This window comes from Halteromyces radiatus, assembly GCF_025201355.1.
Source record: "Halteromyces radiatus strain CBS 162.75 chromosome Unknown BX664scaffold_4, whole genome shotgun sequence".
NCBI lineage: Eukaryota > Fungi > Mucoromycota > Mucoromycetes > Mucorales > Cunninghamellaceae > Halteromyces > Halteromyces radiatus.
Window position 1 is genome coordinate 3356772 of NW_026251690.1, and position 20395 is coordinate 3377166.

At 32.1% G+C, this 20395-nt stretch overlaps 8 protein-coding genes across 8 annotated transcripts; 6 read left to right on the forward strand and 2 right to left on the reverse strand.

The window, feature by feature from the left end:
- The first annotated feature begins 828 nt into the window (after nt 1-828).
- On the forward strand, nt 829-2146 carry BX664DRAFT_334348 (uncharacterized protein). Its single transcript, XM_051545699.1, has 3 exons — nt 829-1045; nt 1101-1397; nt 1467-2146. Exons 1-3 carry the CDS (start codon nt 887-889, stop codon nt 1956-1958), a joined length of 948 nt encoding a protein of 315 aa, XP_051400815.1. The 5' UTR covers nt 829-886; the 3' UTR covers nt 1959-2146.
- A 74-nt stretch (nt 2147-2220) lies between these two features.
- BX664DRAFT_359453 (lung seven transmembrane receptor-domain-containing protein) lies at nt 2221-4552 on the forward strand. Its single transcript, XM_051548087.1, has 11 exons — nt 2221-2471; nt 2540-2739; nt 2803-2893; nt 2991-3160; nt 3231-3276; nt 3339-3409; nt 3481-3512; nt 3580-3734; nt 3803-3908; nt 3973-4153; nt 4215-4552. The coding sequence occupies exons 1-11, from the start codon at nt 2313-2315 to the stop codon at nt 4351-4353; spliced, it is 1350 nt and encodes a 449-aa protein (XP_051400816.1). The 5' UTR covers nt 2221-2312; the 3' UTR covers nt 4354-4552.
- A 510-nt stretch (nt 4553-5062) lies between these two features.
- Nucleotides 5063-5940, forward strand: BX664DRAFT_365726 (uncharacterized protein; the record flags this gene model as incomplete). Its single annotated transcript, XM_051548490.1, has 5 exons — nt 5063-5172; nt 5277-5325; nt 5422-5745; nt 5805-5838; nt 5918-5940. 5 exons carry the CDS (start codon nt 5063-5065, stop codon nt 5938-5940), a joined length of 540 nt encoding a protein of 179 aa, XP_051400817.1.
- Nucleotides 5941-6271: 331 nt separating this feature from the next.
- BX664DRAFT_334353 (ClpP/crotonase-like domain-containing protein) lies at nt 6272-7980 on the forward strand. Its single transcript, XM_051545700.1, has 8 exons — nt 6272-6472; nt 6552-6755; nt 6835-6962; nt 7024-7059; nt 7182-7353; nt 7423-7542; nt 7616-7683; nt 7783-7980. The coding sequence occupies exons 1-8, from the start codon at nt 6370-6372 to the stop codon at nt 7846-7848; spliced, it is 897 nt and encodes a 298-aa protein (XP_051400818.1). The 5' UTR covers nt 6272-6369; the 3' UTR covers nt 7849-7980.
- A 4182-nt stretch (nt 7981-12162) lies between these two features.
- BX664DRAFT_334360 (uncharacterized protein) lies at nt 12163-12799 on the forward strand (the record flags this gene model as incomplete). The annotated part of the gene is made up of 2 exons (XM_051545701.1): nt 12163-12340; nt 12403-12799. The coding sequence occupies exon 2, from the start codon at nt 12637-12639 to the stop codon at nt 12796-12798; it is 162 nt and encodes a 53-aa protein (XP_051400819.1). The 5' UTR covers nt 12163-12340; nt 12403-12636.
- A 1387-nt stretch (nt 12800-14186) lies between these two features.
- On the forward strand, nt 14187-15167 carry BX664DRAFT_334362 (uncharacterized protein). Its single transcript, XM_051545702.1, has 2 exons — nt 14187-14644; nt 14753-15167. Exons 1-2 carry the CDS (start codon nt 14194-14196, stop codon nt 14851-14853), a joined length of 552 nt encoding a protein of 183 aa, XP_051400820.1. The 5' UTR covers nt 14187-14193; the 3' UTR covers nt 14854-15167.
- On the reverse strand, nt 15163-16819 carry BX664DRAFT_281344 (casein kinase II catalytic subunit). The gene is made up of 7 exons (XM_051541517.1): nt 16665-16819; nt 16384-16597; nt 16214-16324; nt 16072-16155; nt 15842-16006; nt 15631-15779; nt 15163-15540 (listed from the first exon to the last, which is right to left on the reverse strand). Exons 1-7 carry the CDS (start codon nt 16748-16750, stop codon nt 15360-15362), a joined length of 990 nt encoding a protein of 329 aa, XP_051400821.1. The 5' UTR covers nt 16751-16819; the 3' UTR covers nt 15163-15359.
- A 539-nt stretch (nt 16820-17358) lies between these two features.
- On the reverse strand, nt 17359-19807 carry BX664DRAFT_365730 (10 TM acyl transferase domain found in Cas1p-domain-containing protein; the record flags this gene model as incomplete). Its single annotated transcript, XM_051548491.1, has 2 exons — nt 17359-18914; nt 19018-19807. 2 exons carry the CDS (start codon nt 19805-19807, stop codon nt 17359-17361), a joined length of 2346 nt encoding a protein of 781 aa, XP_051400822.1.
- Nucleotides 19808-20395: the final 588 nt, after the last annotated feature.

Consider the following 20395-nt stretch of genomic DNA (forward strand, 5'->3'; position numbering starts at 1 on the left):
AAAGGGAATTTCATCCATCCATCCTTAAGTACAACGAACTTTCTTGTAGTGCCAAACCACATATAAATCATTGTTTTCAAAAAGTCATCATCAAGATAACACAGCTCTGCCAATAACTATTTATAAACTTTATGCACAAACTTCTCTCCTCGAAAAAAGAAAAACAAAAAAAAAGAGAAGACAAAGGACGGTGTCAAAAGGAAGAGAGGGGGGGCTGAGAAGTAGCATCAATGGAAAACTACGGAGTGTTAAAATTGCTTTTAATCGTGGTGTAACGAAAACTAAAATGATATCATCAGGACAAAAAAAAAAAAAAAAGAAAGGTGATTTGTTCCTCAAGAGGTTGGTTAACAGTAAAAAAGGGATTGTCTAATTAAAGAAAGTTATATTGATAATCTGTCATCAATGCTGTTCATCATCCTCTTTGTACTAAACAAAAAAACAAACATATTGTATAACTTTATCATTAATCAAAATGATTGAACAATAAGAGGATTTTCTATGTGCCTGGAATCATTTAATTTCAGAATGGATGAGCTGACGAATCAAGAAAACACTTTTTTTTTATTTGCAATATTCATCAAAGATATGATGATTCTATTATTTTATTTTATTCCTTTGATTTTTTATAAAGTGTATAGATATCTATATATATTTGTTATTGCTTGGCAAATAACTAATTTTACATTTTTAAGTGTAACTGGACATTACCATAAATAGATTAAAGTGCGATTTGCCACACAAACTTTTTCAGAGGCTTTCACTATAAACTTTTTTTTTTTGTTTTTGTTTTCTTTTTCTTTTTCTTCCTTTTTCATTTTCCTTACTTTTTCATTTTCCTTATTTTTATATTAAACTTATCTTTTTTTTTTTTTTAATAATTACCATGGGCAAAGGGTTTACATTAGAAGTGCCTGTCAATGTACCAGCCAATATGCCTTGGCTTTCACGTGTGAAAACGGGCTTTCACTTTGCTCAACTTGCAATGATATTCTTGACGATATGTGTGGTGGCTCCTCTTATTTCTACAGAAAACAAATACTATGTAAGTTCAAATTATAATAAAAAAGGATTATTTATTCATAAGGTATTTTATATAGGGTGGTAGCCAACCTGGACCAAATTATACTTTAGCGATATGTATTCTATCTATTGTTGTTCCAGTCATTCTTATCTATTTTCCTTGGGCTTATGAACATCAAAACAAATTTAAAAAGATCGGCAAATTCGCTTTGAAGCCACGTACAAACATGATCTTTACTTCTTTTAATTCTGTTGTTTGGGCTACTTGTGGTATCGCTATGAGTGTACATGCTAACAATCCTTCTCACTGTGCATTGGATAGTAATCTTCAAAAAACATATGGTGATGATTATGTGAGTGCATGGGCTACTCAGGTAAATTATTTATATATATATAAAAAAAGGAAAATATAAGTTAATGAAACCTTTATATATTTATTTTAGTGTAATCTAGGCAAAGCTACGGCTGCATTCGCTTGGTTGACATGTATCATGTGGATTGGATCATGGATTTGTACGATGATTATCTTTTGGAATGAAAAACAAATTATTCAACAAAATATTAAAGAAACCAAACAAAATCGATTATCTGTACTTGAACAACAACAACAACAAGAAGTAGGTGGTAATAGTACTTATCGTACTCCTGGATATTATGGTGATGAAGAAGATGATATTGGTGGAATGCGACCTCAATCTTTTGAACAAGCCAGACCTTTACATACAGCCACTCCTCCTCCTCCTCTTCATCATCAAGTCCCACCACAACATTATGAATCATCTCCTTTTGAAGATCCAGCTTATTATCAACCTCCTCAACATCATCCTAACACTTATGATCATCAAGTTCCCTATGATCCTCCAATGCAAAACACTGGTTTTTCTATGCCTGATCCTAGTCATTATGGTTCACCTGCTCCTGATCATCGATTCTAAGTATCATTATTTTTTTTCTTTAGTGTATATGTATACCAAATTCTTTTAGTTTATTTTATCATCATTCTTATTCTTACTTTTATTCCTATTACATATATATATATATCATTCATTGTATAAACTTGTTCTTCTGTCTTTTTTATTTTTTTTTTACATACAATAAAAATGAATTCTTTTCCCTCATCTTCTTTCTTTTGTAACAATTTGTTTAGAACTCAGTTACTACGCTTCGCTTTACTTTCGCGGCAACTTTTTTGTATTCTTTTTTTTTTCTTCCTTCCTTTCTTTCTCCATTTTAGTTTTTCCCCCTCTCTCTTTTTAATTCAATATAAATTACATTATATTTTATCAAATATGAAGACCTTTTTATGGTCTTTTTTTATTCTTAATGTGATATCCGTCTTTGCTCGTCCTCCTTTAGAGCTTGAAAATGACGAACGAAAGTTAGTCGAAGTGGCAGAATTTGGTTATTTAGCTGGTGGACAATTGAACCTGACAGTAGAAAACTATAAGGTAAGTAAATTAATTTATTATTCAGGATAGTATTAATAATTTTAACCTTTTTGTTTTGTTTGAACTAGTTATCAAACGAATCATCTCCTGGCATGGTCGCTTTTTATATACGAAAAGGTCACTCGGTAGGCAATGCATTCAGCGATGAGAATCATATTCAACCCTCAAGAATTGTCAGGTCTTGCTATTTAGAGAATAGTTTTGTCAAGGATGAACAAGATGACCAAGTTGCGGAAGTTCGAGAAATACCATTGTCAGGTCTTCAACCGTAAGTCAAGAAACAGAAAACATGTAAAATATATATATTGATGATCTCTCTTGTATATTATAGGTGGACAACTAGTTTGACTGTAGGTGATCATGAAGAAGGTGTTTGGGAAGTGTTACTGGTGAACTGCAAAGATTCTTTGATCTCCTTGAAAGTAAGTGATCATTATTTATCTGATTCCATATTTATACATTAACTCTTTTTTTTTTTTTTTTTTTTTCTCTATCTACCTTCATTCACTGTGATTTTAGTTGACTGTAAATGAAGTTAATCCGGGAAATAATCATCTTCCAGCTGGTGATTCACCTTTGCCTTTGGTGTATGGTCTGTCCTCTTTGATTTACTTATCAGCAGCATTGTATTGGACTACCTTATTAATATTTGGGAAAGATACAAAAGTATTTCGCGCGCATTGGCTCATGTAAGCTAATAAAAGACATATATATATATATATAGACTTAACCGATCATTCTCTTCTTTTATGGTTTCAGGTTAATCTTGATGATTACCATTGTCATCAACAAATCCTTACAATCGGTATGAAAAATAATTATTTTGAAAAAATGCAACAGAATCTTAACCATCCTTTTCTCTAATAGGCAAAATATCATTATATGAAGATCGGATTACTTAGCGAAGGTTGGAGTATTGGCTTTTATGTGTTCGCATCGTAAGTTGAGCGATCAACAGAGGAAAGAAGTGGTACATCAGAATAACTCACTTTTTTTTTTATTATGATAGTATCAAAGGCTTACTAAGTGTCTTTATCATTGGTAAGAGAATCAAACAAATTTATTTATTTTTCAAATGATCCTATATTTTTCTTTCTTTCTTCAATAGTTTTACTGGCGTCAGGATGGATGTTTATCAAGCCTTTTTTATCGACAAAGGACAAACGCGTTATTTCGATTGTGGTACCATTACAAATTCTGTCAAATGTTGCCTCAGCAATAGGAAGCGAAGCAGCTATTGGATCGGTCGATTGGCCATTCTGGGTAAGTCATTGAAAAGACTTAACAAGTCGAATGATATAGCTCTAACTAATTTATTTGATTATCCTAAGAATATGATGTTTCCTATCGTCGATTTGGTTGCATGTGGCATTGTATTATGGACTATTCTTCAAACACGGAAAAATCTAGGTGCTGGTTCATCTGCTGATGGAAAAGGTAAAAAAAAAATCATTTATCTTGATGTATTAATAAAACCTCTCTTAAATATTATCTTGATTAGAAACTGATGTGTTGGAAAAATATAAGTTATGGTCCACGTTTTATGTTGTTACTTTGATATACTTTTACGTTACAAGAATTGTTGTTCAACTACTACAATTTGCTCTGCCTTTTCAATATGTTACTTGGTTAGGGGAAGCCGTCAACGAAGCTGCAACATTATCATTCTATATTTTCATTGGGTAATCATACAACAAACTTGTCAATATTTTCTAACTTGTTTCTTTTTTTTCTAATCAATAGATGGAAATTTAGACCTTATGCAAATAATCCTTATATGCAAGTGGCTAATGACGATCTTGATGAAGAAGAAGACGATCATATTGTGAACTCCCATCAACAAGCTTCCCTTAGACTTCAACCTGTGAACCGGCGGGATTAATTGGCTGGATGTACATCGTTATTATTATTATTACCACATATTTCTCTCTCTTACATATACATGTATCCATATATCATCATTAAAAACAGCACATTACGCACATTCATTCCATTTACCCTCTGTCACGTTTTGTCATACTTTTTCTTTTCTTTGATTGTACAAATATTTATCATTACAATAAAATACACTTTATGCACTACTTTATTTCTATTACCAAAGCTTTTTAACATACATAATTATCATATACCTATAATAGGATGCGTTCATCAATTGTCAAAGAAAAAAAGGTTGCATATAAAGAAAGGAGGAAGATATATGAGGATGAAGATGTTCTTTTCTTGCCACGGATTTAAGCTGAGGAGTTTGAAGTGTTTGGCTGTAAAAATCAAAAGTGTTTTTTTTTCTTTTTTATCCTATTTCTTTTTTTTTTTTTTTTTTTCATTCTTTCCTCTATTTACTTCAATGCCTCTATTTCAAAAATGTCTTTCTAGTCATCCATATCCTATGTTTGTTTTCCAAGGTATTTTTTTTTTAAAAAAAAGGAACGTTATTACAAACTTGATTGATATTAACTTACAAAACATATTCATCTTTATATTCACTAGGAACAAGGTATCGACAGTTGTCTATAAACAACAACATTCAAAGAAGTCTACGCACCAAAGTACCTAATACACCCAAACATAATACCCCGGCTATAGATCTACATATGCCTTACTTTGACTCGGAACGATTTGCATCTTTATTGGAAAAGGAAGGATTTTCAGCATCTCAAGCCAAAGCTGTGATCAATGCTTTGAATGATGTGGTGGATGAAAGGTAAAATAGAAAAAGAAAGAAGTGGGATAAATCACATATCATTGAAATGGGCAATCTTTCTCTGACAAAAACCCGATCTCATCTCTTTTATTATTATGATTTAGTACAGTGAACGTGACAGACGATCTTATCACCAAAGAGGAACAACAAAAGGTAAAACGAAATAAAAGGAACTCTCCTTTTTTTTTTTTTTTTATTACTTTGGTATTTAACTTTTTTTTTTTTTTTTTTTTTTACTTTATTATATAGACAATTGAACGATATAAGAATGATTTTCGACAATTAAAGACAGATATTCAGCGTATGGAAAAAAATGATGTGGAAGATGTGAAATCAGCGAATGAACGACTCAAGGCAGATATCGACAAATTAAAAAAGACATTACAGGATGAACTGATCCGAAGTCAAGCTGGGGTTCGTTTGGATCTGAATTTGGAGAAGGGACGTATTCGGGATGAAACTGTGGAACAACATGATAGACTAAAAAACACAGATGAAAAGATCGCCAATGAAATCCAAGCACTCAAGACTCAAATGCAAGGCATCAAAATGCAGATTTTACGATATATGATCGTAAGGAAATGAACCTCTTTGCTTTGACTATATCTAACTTGTTCCTTTTTTTTTTGTAGGGTACAATCACAGGGGCTGGCACTTTGGTACTAGGTAAAAAAAAAAAAAAAGAATTTGAAATAGTGTTTGCGAGCTTTTTATTGAATGATACCGTTTTATTCTTGTATTATAGGCTACATCCATTTCTCTCACTAGAATATTTTGTTTGAATGTATATTTAGATTATTTTGATATAATAATAAAAAAAAGAACAAATTTTCGTGTTTGAATCTGCGTTGTATTTGTCTGACCGTGGGAAAAAAAGGATTCGATCTTATTTTTTTTTTTTTGATGGAAACGATAGATACTTTGCTTTCACTTCGAAATATACATGTATGTTACTTTTTTTTTATCTATACAACAAGTCTTAGTTGTAAATTTTGTCGGTCGTGTTACTCATAGTGAAATCTAATGATATTGTTATTCATTAAACTTCCTATGAAAGCTGATGGAAACTGGGAGAGTAAAGTACAGTTGATTCAAAGTCCGGCAATACCAACGTGAAAAATAAAAACGTTTCCTCCCTTTTTTTCTTCTTCTTTTTCTTTTTAACCCATCTCTTTTTTTCTTTACTATTCTCTAACAATGCTTCGTACTTTCTTCAGCTCTTCCATCACCAAGCCTCTTACTGCTCAAAAGACCATTCATACTGGTGTCCGTGCCTTCTCTACTGGTTTTGTTTTGAGACGTAAGCATCACAAAAAAAAAAACAAACAGGATGAACGCGTCTTGTTATCATGAAATAACTTTTTTTACATATTATATAGAAGCTCAAACTGGTGACAAGTCTTATACTCATATTCTTACTGAAACCCGTGGTAAGGTTGGTTTGATTACTTTGAACCGTCCTAAGGCCCTTAATGCTTTGTGCGGTGATCTCTTTGTGGAAGTCAACGAAGCTCTTCGTAGCTATGATAATAATGATGCCATTGGTGCCGTTGTCATCACTGGTTCCGAAAAGGCTTTTGCTGGTAAAAAAAAAAAAAAATTAATAATCATCATATTATATAGAATTTACTTAATTCTTTTCTTTTGATGATAATCTTATAGCTGGTGCCGATATCAAGGAAATGAAGGATAAGGCTTTTATTGAAACTTACAAGTCTAACTTTTTGGGTCATTGGGCTGAAATGACGGAAATCAAGAAACCTATCCTTGCTGCTGTCAATGGTTATGCTGTAAGATTTATCTGTTTTATTCAATAGAATCTATACTAATCCTTAATCTTTTATTATATAGCTTGGTGGTGGTTGTGAATTGGCTATGATGTGTGATGTAAGTCAAAAAAAAAAAAAAAAGATGAGTGAGCAGAAAAGCGGAGCATCCTTCCTATTTGTTTAGCCGATATGTGGCTAACTTTATTTTACTCCACTTTTTTTTTTTTTTTTTTTTGATAGATCATCTATGCTGGTGAAAAGGCTATTTTTGGTCAACCTGAAATTAAGCTTGGTGTCATCCCTGGTGCTGGTGGTACTCAACGTCTTGTCAAGGCTGTTGGAAAGTCTAAGGCTATGGAAATGATTCTTACTGGTTCCGTCAATTTGAATGCCACTGAAGCTCTTTCTTTGGGTAATGAACCTTTGTTTTGTTTATTCAACGTTAAACTAATTCGTTTCATACAACTTTTTATATGAATAGGTCTTGTTAGCAAGGTTGTTCCTGCCGCTGAACTTGTCGATGAAACTGTCAAGACCGCTGAAAAGATCGCTAGCATGGGTCAACCTTCCGTTCAAATGGCTAAGGAAGCCGTGAACAAATGTAAGCCAATAAAGAGAGAAAATGCATGATGGATACTGATGATCATTTGTTTTACTTTTACTTTTTCTAATAGCATTTGAAGTTCCTCTTTCTGCTGGTTTGAGATGGGAACGTATCCTCTTCCAAGCTCTTTTCGGCACTGTAAGTAACAAAAAAAAAAAAAAAAATAGATACCTGTTTTAGACCATATGACATGACATAGTATTGACGGCATTTTAATCATTTCTTCCATTCTTGTAGGCTGATCAAAAGGAAGGTATGACTGCCTTTGTTGAAAAGCGAAAGGCCAACTTCACCAACCAATAAAGAAGAAATAACATAGGATAAACATATCATTTGGTTGGGTACCCTATTTTGTGAACGTTGAATAGTTTATTTACTTTGTGATTCTTTTGTGTAAATGGATGAAAAATAAAAACTACATTATTTAATCCTTTTTTTTTTTTGTTGCTATGTAATGTATGTTTTTTGAGTTGACAGTACTCAAGAAGTCGTGTTTGGTTAAAAGAAAACATAAGGATAGGACGACGTTTCTATAACAGTTGATAATGACCATTGAGTCTCATAGGTATGATGGCTGAAATCAATTTCAATTATGATCGTAGAGGGGGTTATCTAGGAACCTGATGATTCTTTCTTGTACTTGTTTATGATTTCTACTGCGTATTATTCCAACCAATTGCATGCGGAGTTAACAACTCTCTGTGCTGTTTGGATAGAAGTTTTTTCTTTTTTCTTTTTTACCCCTTCTTTTCCTCTCGTTTTCCCGCTTACTTTTTCACTCTATGTCACAACAACCAAGAAGCAATGCTTTTACAGGTATTTCTATGAAGAAAACGGGAAATGGCTGTAGACCAAAACGTTAACCGGTGTATAGACTAATCTTTCCTTTTTTTTTTCTTTATTTTCTTTATAGATATTTGCATAATGATATCAGGTGAACCTCATTCGATGCAAAGATCCTATCTCAACACTTATTCAAGTCGTTTCAATGGATGAAAGTATGCAACCTATGTAGAAGACAGATATCCGATATTAAGCAAGTTTAATTCACTTTCCTTTTCCTTTTTTTTTTTTTTTTTTTTTTTTTTTTTGTCTAGGATAATATGCTCCTTGAACCTGACTTGTTGTACTGACTTGGCGTACTGTTGAAATCAAGAATCAAGGATGACTCACGAAATAAATGCTCAATAACTTAGAATAGAAGCTTCAATACTCTCAAATAATGCATTTTTTCTCTTAGTCTGCAAACATATCGCTAAAGAAATGAACGAAATGAATGTATATCTCTACAGGGGAACCATATGAATTAAGCTCAAGCACTATTTCCGATAGCTTCTCTTTATTACAATAATGGATGATCCACCAATGACTCAAGACAAAACCATGTAAGATTAAAAGTGACATGTCGAAATTTCCACTGACATCACTCTAATTGTTTTGTTCCTTTTTTTTTTATCCATTTGATTTGCAATCAATTCATCTGAACATTGAAGCAACAGTCGATGTACAAGAACGGAATAGCAGCAAAAAAGGCAATTACTTTTTACAACATGGAACGCCAACAACAATAGTAACCATTCATATTGAAAATCATATGATGCCTCACAACTGGTAATGCTACCTCAATGGGAGATGATGAAGGATCAACAAAGCAATTGAAAGAACAAACAATAAAGCGGAGTTGTGCCAACAATGGAACTGGACCCTTTTGCATGCACATTGATGGACATTTGGTTGTATGGTAGTACCCATTTAACAACTGTAGTATATGGAATTAGATGAACCTGATAGATAGACTCAATGGTCGGTGTCTTTCGATATATATATCTTTTTTTTTTTTACAATAAAATTTTTTAGATGTCGACATCGAACCTTGATGACCTTGTACAATCTGTTTATACCTTTTGACATGTGGTTTTATTATTTGTTTATATATCCATGGATATCTTTACATATATACATATGTGTGTGTGTATAAGATTGATCATGATATATAGAAGAAATCAAAGGATGATAAAAAGTTGATAATATTGACATAAGGGTAGGATGGAAAAATTAGATAATATATTCTCTTTTGAACAAACAAGTTAGTGACATTAACAAAAAAAAAAAAAATAGGATATGGAAAAAATAGATTCATGTGGGAAACATCTGTTTGACAAGCGTTGATGTTTTGTACCACCGGAAGTTTATTGTTCATCAAGTCTTAACGATGTGGATCAATCTAGTGTTTGATGTTTGTGATTCCTTCTTTCTTATTACCTCATATGGCCATGTTGATACAACGTATTGTGGATGATAGAAATGAATTAAAAATAGACAGAAAAAAAAAAAAAGATGAGATTAAAAAAAAAAAAAGCTCACTGTGCAACCAATGCCATATTAATGAAGAAATCAGATGTTTTGTTCTGTTTGCTTCGGAACGGATACGCTTTAAGGTGTTAAAAAAAAAAAACTGACCGTTCCCGACCTCTTAACTATATTTGTCTCCATCCGCTTCTATTTTAATAGGATCCATCGTGGAAAAAAAAAAAAAAAAGATAAATAATAAAGGATGATTTCATTTTACTGAATAGAGAGCTTTAATATAGTTTGATAACATGAGTGAAAACAAGTGAACATATCCCTGAAAAAAAAAAAAGCAAATGTTTATTTTTCCTCCATCCAACAACTAGGTTTTTTTTTTTGAGGGTTCTTGAAAAGGAAGATGATTGATAAGGTGTAACCCATCGCAGAAAGCGGTACTGCCTTTCAAGGACAGGAAATCATTCAAACTAAGAAATATGCCAATTTGATGGAAGGATCCGATTTTTCGTTTCTTTGGTAACCACAGAAAAAAAAAAGGGTGTTATAAATAAAAAAAGAAAATATATCATCCTTACTTTAGTATACTCTCATTATTTTTAATTGTCATTATTGATGTCTGCTGGTTGATTCGTACGAGAAATAATGATATGACGATGAAATAAATGAATGACGAGATGATGATGAAGTGTAATGATCAATCAATCAAAAATAATAATAATAATAATAATAATAAAGTAAAGTGTATACATCTACTGGTATATAAAACATAATTTCATATCAGGGATAGATTCCTTTAATGATACTAATCAAACAAATAGAAAAGACAAATGAATATCTTATTAGATCAAAACTAAAAAAAAAAAAAAAAAAAAAAAGCACGGACAATCATTGTATAATAAGATAAAAAAAAAAAGGATTCATCAACGGTCAAACATGTCATTTGAACGAAAAACGACCTATTAGAATTGCTAGTTGATGATCGTATAGAGAAAATCAAAGAGAACCCGATCCAAAGATATGTATCAACTCATCCGCCGTATTTTCATCTCTTTTAATATGCATTATGGCTTCCTGATGATGATGATAATGATGATATACACTCAAGTTGTTTTGTTTATGCTATGGCAACAGAAGAAGAAAGTTTCATGTATCAAAACATCAACAAAAAAAAAAAGAAATCATAATCCATAGTTTGATTTAAATCCATTTAGACAATTCCCTTTTTTTTATATATAATCCATCAGATCTACTTTTTTTTTTTCTGTTGAAAGGATTGCCCAGATATGGTCAAACTACACTGACGAGAACAATCATATTGTTTATTTCAAATGTGTACCAATCAAATGAGAAAAAAAGGAAAAGGAATAGAAAATAAAAGGGCGTAAACCTATTTTTACTGATATATAAACAAAAGAAGAATGGGCGTTATGAAAGGTCGGTGCGAGCATAACCATCATGGTGGAACAAAAAAAAAAAAAAAAAACTTTCTTTCCCCCCTGATTAAACTTTTGGTTCCCCTTATTTGGAATGGTTTCAAAATCGGTTCTTTCTATGTATTACCCATGTGTTGAGCATCAAACTGACTTTATATGGTAATGATATTCTTTTTTTTTTTTTTTACGCCTTAAATGAAAAATCATCCATAGTGTTGCTATTCAGGAGTAAGTAAAAATAAAAAAAAAAGAAAAAAGAAAGAAAGAATAAAAAGTACCTTGTATGGGAAATTTAACTGGGGCATAGATGATGATCTTAACTGAGAAAAAAAAAAAAAAACAATCACCATCATGAACATCATGTTTTTTCTTTGATGTTTAAAATAAGAAAAAAAAAAAGTAGGATGATATGTTCTGTACACTGACAATCACTTCCTTATTAAGTCGAACCAAATCATAGGACTCGCGCGCTACGACTTTTTTTGTTGTCCTGACTAGACAGTTGTCAAAAAAATGTAACGCGGTGTTTGTTCATCCGGTAGATGTAGCTCTTTTTACAAGAAAACTGTTTCTCGGTAGCGCCTTTTTTCGTTTGAATCCGATAGGATGATGGTCATCCTTAGTATTTTTCGATTTGCATATATAACTGATGAAGTGATACAGCCATTCTTGCATAAATAAACAAAAAGTGCCTCTCGTTGGATCTCACCCGACCGAGACTGAACTAAAAGATTCCCTCCCCGTGACAGGTGTGATTGATTGAAAAAAAAAAAAGGTTTGGCATTTTAGTAGGACATTACCTTTCAACTATTGATTGTACAACATAAAAAAAAAACGGGGTGATTTCAAAATTAGCCTTGGATGATGGTCGTTAGGCAAAAAAAAAAAAAAAATTGAATATATAAAAGTCCCTTTTTTTTTTTTTTTCCTTCATTCTTTACTTTTTCTTTTCATCATCTCCTTCTTTTGTTGACAATGGGCAAAAATATGAATCAATCACTTGTGAATATGTCTTATGTGGCGCCTAAACCATTAAATCTTCAAGGAGGTCAATGGTAAGTAAAAAAAAAAAAAAAAAAATTGGTGATCATCATTATTCAATTTTCTTTTTTATTAGTTCATGGTGTGGTAAATATGGTCACAAGCGTATTATTTGTCCTCTTTTGAAGTAATCATCCACCCATTCATTACTATACATCATCGGTCTGATTATCAACATCAACCAATCATCATCATTTGTTATCTTCATGCTTCATCAATATAATCATCATTATCATTGCAATTCATTATTATAAGCAACGTTAGGCAATACAGCATCTTTACAACGAAAAAAAAAAAGTTTCTCTTACCTATGATATTTCTCTTTTTTTATTTTATTTTTTATTATCTATGTATATCCCACACTTCATGTATATATAAGCATTTTTTTCCTTTTATGATGATGATGATGATCCTCATCGTGTTTTTTTATCGTATCAACTTTATCAATAAATCGTATCAACTTTATCAATGAACATTTTTTTTTTTTTACTTTCTCCATTTCGTGTCACGGTGCGTTCATCCCCCGCTTTTTTTTTGTTTCTTTGCGGAACCACCGGATGCCTATCCGAATGAGAATGCATTATCCTCATCTTTTGAAGTAGAAACGATGGCAAACTTGTCATAACAAATAGACGCGCCTTCAACATGCAAGTGACATTCTCATTTTTTTTTTTGTTATCATTTTTTTTTTTTTGACAATGATGACCCGTAAAAAAGTGCGGGTATTACATAGGCGTGTGGATATTGTTATGTTGGACAAACAAAGAAGGATGATTATAGTGAAACAACAAACTTATTTTTAATGACCGTCCTAGATAAAAAAGGGGGAGGATGTCTTGATTAAGGAGACAGAAAAAAAAAAAAAAAGAGACATATGTCATAGACCAACAAATGGTAGAAAGTAACGAGGTTTATTTTTTTTTTTTACAAAAAAAAAATATAATTTATCTATCATCCCCCAAACTATCCATAGCTCCTTGGCGCTAATAAGTTCAAAGGAGGAGGAAAAGGAGGGGGGGGGAAGATGACGAAGCTGTACTTCAAATGTTAGTAGAGGGGAGACGAACCAGTTTTTCGTTTCCATACCCAGAATTAAACTTTCAGGGGTCATGCTATTCTGACTGGACCTCCAAAGCTCATTTCCCCTTTCTTGGTGAGTTTATTGTTCTTATGATTTCATATTAACTGTATTGACAAAGAACCTATTATCAAATCCAGTTTTTCTTAATAAAGGAAACAAAGTTATTACCAAATGTGGGGAACAAGGATGTCGATGATGATGATTTTTATATTTTATATTTTATATTTTTGATAGAAAATGTCAATCATCATCATCTAGAAGATTTATTATTCTTTTTTTTTTCATATATAAAATCCAAATAATAAATAAGAAGAAGAATAATTAAACATGCTTGCTGGACAGTGCTTTCTCCAAATAATAAAGAAAGGGGTGATTGGATGATTCATCCATGAGGTTTCTAGGGGTTAGTTAAAACAGTTGTTACGTAGATCCTGTGGTAAAATGACAAATGATGAAGAAAAATGATAATGATTCAGGGGTAAGAGGAGATATCACTAAGTAATATTAGTCTTTATACTATCATCATTAATTTACTAGTATAGATTAATCATATTAATGATAGTAAAAAAATAGGTAATCTATATCAATGTGCAAGGAAATGAGATGAATGCAGCATGGGTCCATTCTGGGTTCATTCTCCGGTCAGCATGAAAAAAGTTTCTTTTTCATGAGAAAAAAACTTTAAAAAAAAATAGGGGATAAAGGCTGATATTTAAATACTGATTTATATATTCTTTCTTTCTTTTTTTCTCTTTCTTTCTTTTTCTTCTTTCACTTTTCAACAATATGGCATTTAATCGACAAAGTGGGAATGATCAAACTTTTCATACCACTATGCATCCAACTAGTAGTTTGAATCCTTCCAGTATGCATGCCTCCTTGTTTCAAAACAATATGGGTTTATCTTGGCCACCAGCTTTGAATCCTTCTATGGATCTTCATTCTGTTACATCACCTACTTCTCCAGATGGTAGTTCTTTATCTTCTTTACCTGTGGCTTCACCAAAACCTCATGATAATAAAAACAACAATGAAAATAATAATACAACACCGCCTGTCGATTTATCCAAACCTTATCATTCTGAATGGGGTGTTATGAAAGAACAAGACTTTCATCCTTTGACTTTGAAACATCAACGAGATTTGGAAAATATATATAATACAAATAATCCTATTGCTGATTTTTACTTTTGGCAAGCTAATCTTGGAGGATATTGTATGGCGGATATGATTCAAAGTAAGTAAAAAAAAAAAAAAAAAAAGGGGAAGTATGTATGTCTATGCAAAAAGATGCAGTTATGTCATTAGGGATCACCTTATTCTCATTGTCCTTTTTTTTGAGTAGATATTGTGGTATCTTCTGAAGGTGCTTTTCCTTTAATTCGACGCATTGTGGAAGGTGCTCCTCATCCTGGTCGAAGAAAGAAGAAACGAGTTCAAGCATGAATGGAGGAAGGATAAAAAATCAAGATAGGAAATGAACGGACTGGTACCATTTATTTCTTTTTATTCTTTGTCTTTTACATAGTATAGATTTTCCTCTACCATCTTTTATTAATACATACAACCTCCTTACTCTTACTCTCTCTTTTTTTTAGTGTATCATATATGATTTTACTTTCTCCTTTCCTTTATATTGCATTTAGTAGTAGTAGGTCTTATACATATTTATCTTTTCCTTTATTTAGCCCATTATCTTCCCGTCCTTTTATTTTATTTTTATCATACACAAACATATACAAACTTTTAAATAATAAAAAATGGATTTTTTTTATTAAAAAAAAATATATAGAGAATGAATAAATGACAATAAAAAAAAAGAAAGATATATCTGTATATATAAAAAGTAATGTAAAATAAAATAAAAAGAATAGAAAAATACAAAGTAGGAATGTTAAAAAAGGAATGCAAAATTTCTATGTTCTATGTAAAAAAAAAGTTTTGTGTCAGATTCAAGTTTGTTCCATGGACGCCAAGATAGGGTAAAAATAAGGATGTTCCATAGCCTCCTTGCATGTGTATCTTTCACCATGATCATATTTCAACAATCCATCCAAAAAGTCCCATAATTCTTTTGACATATAACGTTGATTGGCTTCATTCACAAAGTTTGACCAAGATTTCCGTGTTTGCCTATATATATATGTTAATGAACGTTTGTTTAAAATCATCTCCTACTTTATTTGTTTTTATTATTGTCCCCCCTTTTTTCCATCTATTTACCTTGTAATGAGTTTTTGAAGACGAGGAGGTAATTCCAGAGAATATTTTTCAAGATAAGCATAAAGATCCTCGGTTCCTAGTACTTGAGTGATTTTTCGAAGTTGATCGTCATTATCCACACCATTAAAAAAAGGTTCCTTTCTAAAACACTATAGAAAATCAAATAAGGTTCAATGCATCAAATATCTTTTCTTTTTTTTTTTTAACTTACCATGCCAGCTAACATACAACCAAAACTCCATAAATCCAAACTATAATCATATAATCGATCATTGACCAGTAATTCAGGACCTTTGAAACATCGAGAGGCTACACGTACATTATATTCTGTTCCAGGATGATAAAAATCAGCTAAACCCCAATCAATTAATCGTAACTAAAGAAGAAGAAGAAGAATATAATCAAATTAATTTGGATTTTCTAATTTTTTCTTTCTATTACCTTTTTGTTTGCATGATCAATCATGACATTATGAGGTTTCACATCACGATGCATAATTCCTTTAGAATGACAATAATCCAAAGCCTAGATAAACAAAGATAAGTAATTTTTTTTATATATTTTATTTTTATTTCCATTTTACCTTGAGAAGTTCCATCATATAGTATCGAATTTCCAAATCAGTTAACATTGGATAAAGATGTTTAAAATCCGTATTGGCCACATGTTCAAAAATAAAAGAAGGTACCCGTGACTAAAAATAAATCAATCATTAGGATGACATGTCTATCTTTTTTTTTTTTCATTTTTTACCTGTTCATCTCGAACAACATCTAAAAGTCCAATAATGTTAGTTCCACCTGTCAGATTTTGTAAGATCTTGATTTCTCGTTGAATCTTCATCTTTTTGACAGGTTTCAGGACCTTGATCACACACTTTTCTTGATTCACTGTATTGATGCCTTCAAATACTTCTGAATATTTCCCCCTACCAATCTTCCGAAAGATTTCATAATTGTTTTGTATTCTTTAATCATCAAAAAAAAAAAAAGTTAATAACTAATTCACATGTCATCCTTTTTTTTTTTTTTTACCCCCATTCTATTTCCAAAGCTTCATAATCATAATAACTTTTAGGTTGACCAACATTGGCATAAGTATATACTTTAGCTACACTCATTATTGTAACTAGAGATCGACCAAAAAAATAAAAACTTTAATAGGAAAGAAAGAAGTAAAAAGAAGTGACAGAGAGAGAGAGAGAGAGAGAAAAAGAAAAAAAAAAAAGAGAGGAACAAGTCAAAAAAGAAGCGGTTGTTGAAAAAACCTTTTCCTTTCCTTTTTTTTTTTTGTTGGGCACAAAGAAGTGGATATCTAAAAAAGGACACTACCTTACCACCTTCATTGACTAATTATTACAAATACTAATGATTCTTATGCTTCTATTAAAGAAAACAATTGATGATCTGATGAAAAAGTACACATCTAACTTTATCCTCCTTTTGTTTTAAATAAGAGGATGACATGAGTAATGAATAAAATGGTGTTCTTTTTATTTCGCATATTTATATATATGAGAAGGGAAATTGTGATCAAAATGTAAGAGTGGGTATCGGTATACACATAGTGAGAAACATACATATAGGTGTACTCAAGAAGTAAAAAAAAAAAGTAACTAGTCTAAAAAAAAAATATAAAATATATATAAAAAGAATAAGAGGGACGTTAACAAATGGAATCATCAATAGTACAATAATGATGATGAAAAGAAAAATGGAAGACGAGTATCTAACATAAATGATTAACAAGGGTCATGACCAGAATAAAAACAATAGACTTGAATCTTGCATCATACCAAACAGAAGTAGCCCATCGTTTCCATCTTGAAGGAGTTGGTTGCCAAGTATTCATTTCTTCTTCCAAACTAAGCATATCTTCCACTTCTTCTTCTTCTTTATCTACCATTTCACTGCTGGTTCTGGTTGCCAATAAAGGAACAGCTTGATAATCACCATGATCCCGCACAATGAATTCATCCTTACTATTAGTGTCAGTTGTTGTTGTTGTCGTTGGTGTAAAAGTCAAATACCGACAAATCCATCCTGTCAAAGTACCAGTAGCTTGACTGAGATAGTCACATATACATAAGAACAAGATACTAGATATTACAAAGTTGAGCCACCATCCCCAATCAGTACCACCCAAATGATGAATCCAATCAGATGGAATCACTACAAGTAAACCTTTGGTATCAGCTGCCAACCACATATGAAATTGTCCGATAAATGTTTCCAAGGAACATTTGCCGATCCACATGAAGAATCGAGATTGTGTGTTGCGTAAAAACAAAGTAGCGTTTCGAAGAAGGATAAAGGCCAAGATGGGGATCCATGAAATATAAGGATGTCGTGCGTTGTAAGCTTGTTTATTGGGTTGTTGTAGTTCGAACCAAAAGTACCATATCATGCTGAGAGCGGCTATACAGACCGTGACCCATTTGAGCACAAAGAAACTGGCTGTTGATTGTTCCTGCACAATCTTGTGTTCTTTGATTTTGATGGTTACTAAAGCAAATAACATACCGACATAAACAATGTAAGCATCCAAACCCAACCTGAATCGCCATTCTGCTGCATGCCAATGGATGTTTGCCACCTTGGATAGGATATCAAATGTTGTTTCAAGCACACCAGGCACATGAATCATTGTTGTTGTAAGAACACACATCACAACCATCTTGATCAAAAGGAACCAGACCTTGTGATTATATGAATGACCAACATACATCGTGATCCAGATCACCAGGAACCAGAGTGAGACTAAAGGTGTGAAATAGTAACTAAGATAGTCCGTGTTCATCAAGTACATCAAGACAAAAGTAAGTAGATTCAGACGCACCATCACATTAAGAAACCGAGCTATATCAAAATCTTTCTTTTTGTAAAAAAAGAAGAAATGTCCATAACCAGTTTGAAAGAGATAAGCTGCCACTAAACTTCGTACTACATTGTAAATCCCTGGTGTACCGGAAGCACCAGTAAAATGATAAACAAGGATCACAAGTTGCATCCATCCTTTCCATTCATCTGTTTGTCCACGATTCAAAAAGCCTTGATCACCCTCTTCATCAGGTTGTCGAGTCATAGAGATCAATCCAATCAAACCAACACAAAGCATTTGGATTGTAAATGTCACCGGGTCAAAGTCTTTGTGCATTTTCGAGAATAGTTGCGTTCGATCACCCATATACATGTAAAGAACACCCAAACCAAAGATAAAAATAGATGTCAATGTTTTGAGATCATTGGAAGGACATAATCTCCGGATCCATGTCTTTGTGGAATCTTTAATAATAATAATAATAATAAAAAAAAAAGATAAAAAAAATGAGTTTACTTAAAAATAATCATATCATATATACTAAGAATAAATCATATGATCACTTACCAATGAAGAAAAAGCCTAGAGGTACCCAAACCAAGAACAAAACAAAAAAGATGGATTGATACCAACGAGGAGAGGGATAAATAATACAGCAGGTGGTATCGATAGGATAGTGTTTCGGTAATTGTTGATTACATCTATAATTCAAAGCGATTTGAGCTTGTGGGGTGGTAACAGGTGATAAATAATGTAATCCATCCAAAGTGATGTTGACAGTAGAAGTAGCAATAGTGTTCCATACAAAAGCAACAGCAAAAGGTAATTTCGGACGGACGGATAATTCGCGTTGATGCAAGTAGTTGTTCATGATGGTTGTCTTATCCAAAGTGAGTAAACGTTGTCTATCAGCGTTAAGACGGTCAAATTGAGGAATTTCCACAGGAGAAAGCATAACAGCATCAGCAATAGTATCAGTGGATTGCACTCCATCAAATACACGATCAACAGCACGTTTCCATTCATCCAGATAAGTATCGTCAGACAATCGTCGTTCGTACCAAATACCAGAACCAATAACGAGTAAACTTGGTTTATCACCTGTAGTATCTTGTCCTTTTAGTAAATCTATAGTACGTGTTTGATTGATATAAGGATCCCACCAAAATTCATATACCAGACCATGCTTTTCTGAAATATATTTGCGATCAATATGTAAAGGACCTTCAATATCCAATGAATGCGTAAGTTTGTTCATCGAATAAAATTGTTCACGCATAATAGAGTCACCAATATAAAGTACACGTGAATGGTTCAAACAAGTGGCTATTTCTTCGGCTTTGTAATTGTGAATCATACAACCTGGTGATTCCCATTGAGTATAGTTATCACCTTGAAACCATCCATCATTGAGTAAGCCATGACATTTAGTTCGATCGTTCGGTGCTATATAATATAATTTTTTTAATCTTTGTTTCATATAAAATAATAATATTATTTTTATTATTTTTTTACCTGTAATAAAGTGTTGAATAATGGCAGAAAATAATACGATACCAAAAAGAATGAATATACCAATAAGACTAAGTTTCGATAGTATATTTTTATTAGTTGAGTTTGTGACAACACCCATAAGAATAATAAAAAAAAAAAAAAAGGAATGGAAGGGATTGGGTAGAAAAAGTTATGGAGTAATAAGAGAGAGAGAGAAAAGGAGGGAAAGAAAGAGAAAAAGATCAATTTACTAGCCAATTATTTTGTTTCATAATGGAAAACTGGGAATACAGATATTGAACTCCGTTTCCAAATAAGGTAAGTCAAAAATGAAAGGAGAAAGGGGGCGATCCTTTTTTTTTTTTTTCCCCTTTTTATGTTTAAACTTCCTCTTTTAAAAAATCATCATTGATAAAAGATATATATATATTCTCATATTGATAATATTAGT

What these genes read in the sequence shown, in the direction of transcription:
- BX664DRAFT_334348 (XM_051545699.1), top strand. Translation starts at nt 887, where the DNA reads ATGGGCAAAGGGTTTACATTAGAAGTGCCTGTCAATGTACCAGCCAAT. An exon ending in CTACAGAAAACAAATACTAT is followed by an intron (nt 1,046 to 1,100) that starts GTAAGTTCAAAT and finishes TATTTTATATAG; the next exon opens with GGTGGTAGCCAACCTGGACC. An exon ending in TGAGTGCATGGGCTACTCAG is followed by an intron (nt 1,398 to 1,466) that starts GTAAATTATTTA and finishes TATTTATTTTAG; the next exon opens with TGTAATCTAGGCAAAGCTAC.
- BX664DRAFT_359453 (XM_051548087.1), top strand. Translation starts at nt 2,313, where the DNA reads ATGAAGACCTTTTTATGGTCTTTTTTTATTCTTAATGTGATATCCGTC. An exon ending in CCATTGTCAGGTCTTCAACC is followed by an intron (nt 2,740 to 2,802) that starts GTAAGTCAAGAA and finishes TGTATATTATAG; the next exon opens with GTGGACAACTAGTTTGACTG. An exon ending in GGCTTTTATGTGTTCGCATC is followed by an intron (nt 3,410 to 3,480) that starts GTAAGTTGAGCG and finishes TTATTATGATAG; the next exon opens with TATCAAAGGCTTACTAAGTG.
- BX664DRAFT_334353 (XM_051545700.1), top strand. Translation starts at nt 6,370, where the DNA reads ATGCTTCGTACTTTCTTCAGCTCTTCCATCACCAAGCCTCTTACTGCT. An exon ending in AATTGGCTATGATGTGTGAT is followed by an intron (nt 7,060 to 7,181) that starts GTAAGTCAAAAA and finishes TTTTTTTGATAG; the next exon opens with ATCATCTATGCTGGTGAAAA. An exon ending in TCCAAGCTCTTTTCGGCACT is followed by an intron (nt 7,684 to 7,782) that starts GTAAGTAACAAA and finishes CCATTCTTGTAG; the next exon opens with GCTGATCAAAAGGAAGGTAT.
- BX664DRAFT_334362 (XM_051545702.1), top strand. Translation starts at nt 14,194, where the DNA reads ATGGCATTTAATCGACAAAGTGGGAATGATCAAACTTTTCATACCACT. An exon ending in TATGGCGGATATGATTCAAA is followed by an intron (nt 14,645 to 14,752) that starts GTAAGTAAAAAA and finishes TTTTTTGAGTAG; the next exon opens with ATATTGTGGTATCTTCTGAA.
- BX664DRAFT_281344 (XM_051541517.1), bottom strand. Translation starts at nt 16,750, where the DNA reads ATGAGTGTAGCTAAAGTATATACTTATGCCAATGTTGGTCAACCTAAA. An exon ending in GCTTTGGAAATAGAATGGGG is followed by an intron (nt 16,598 to 16,664) that starts GTAAAAAAAAAA and finishes TGATGATTAAAG; the next exon opens with AATACAAAACAATTATGAAA. An exon ending in GTTGTATGTTAGCTGGCATG is followed by an intron (nt 15,780 to 15,841) that starts GTAAGTTAAAAA and finishes GATTTTCTATAG; the next exon opens with TGTTTTAGAAAGGAACCTTT.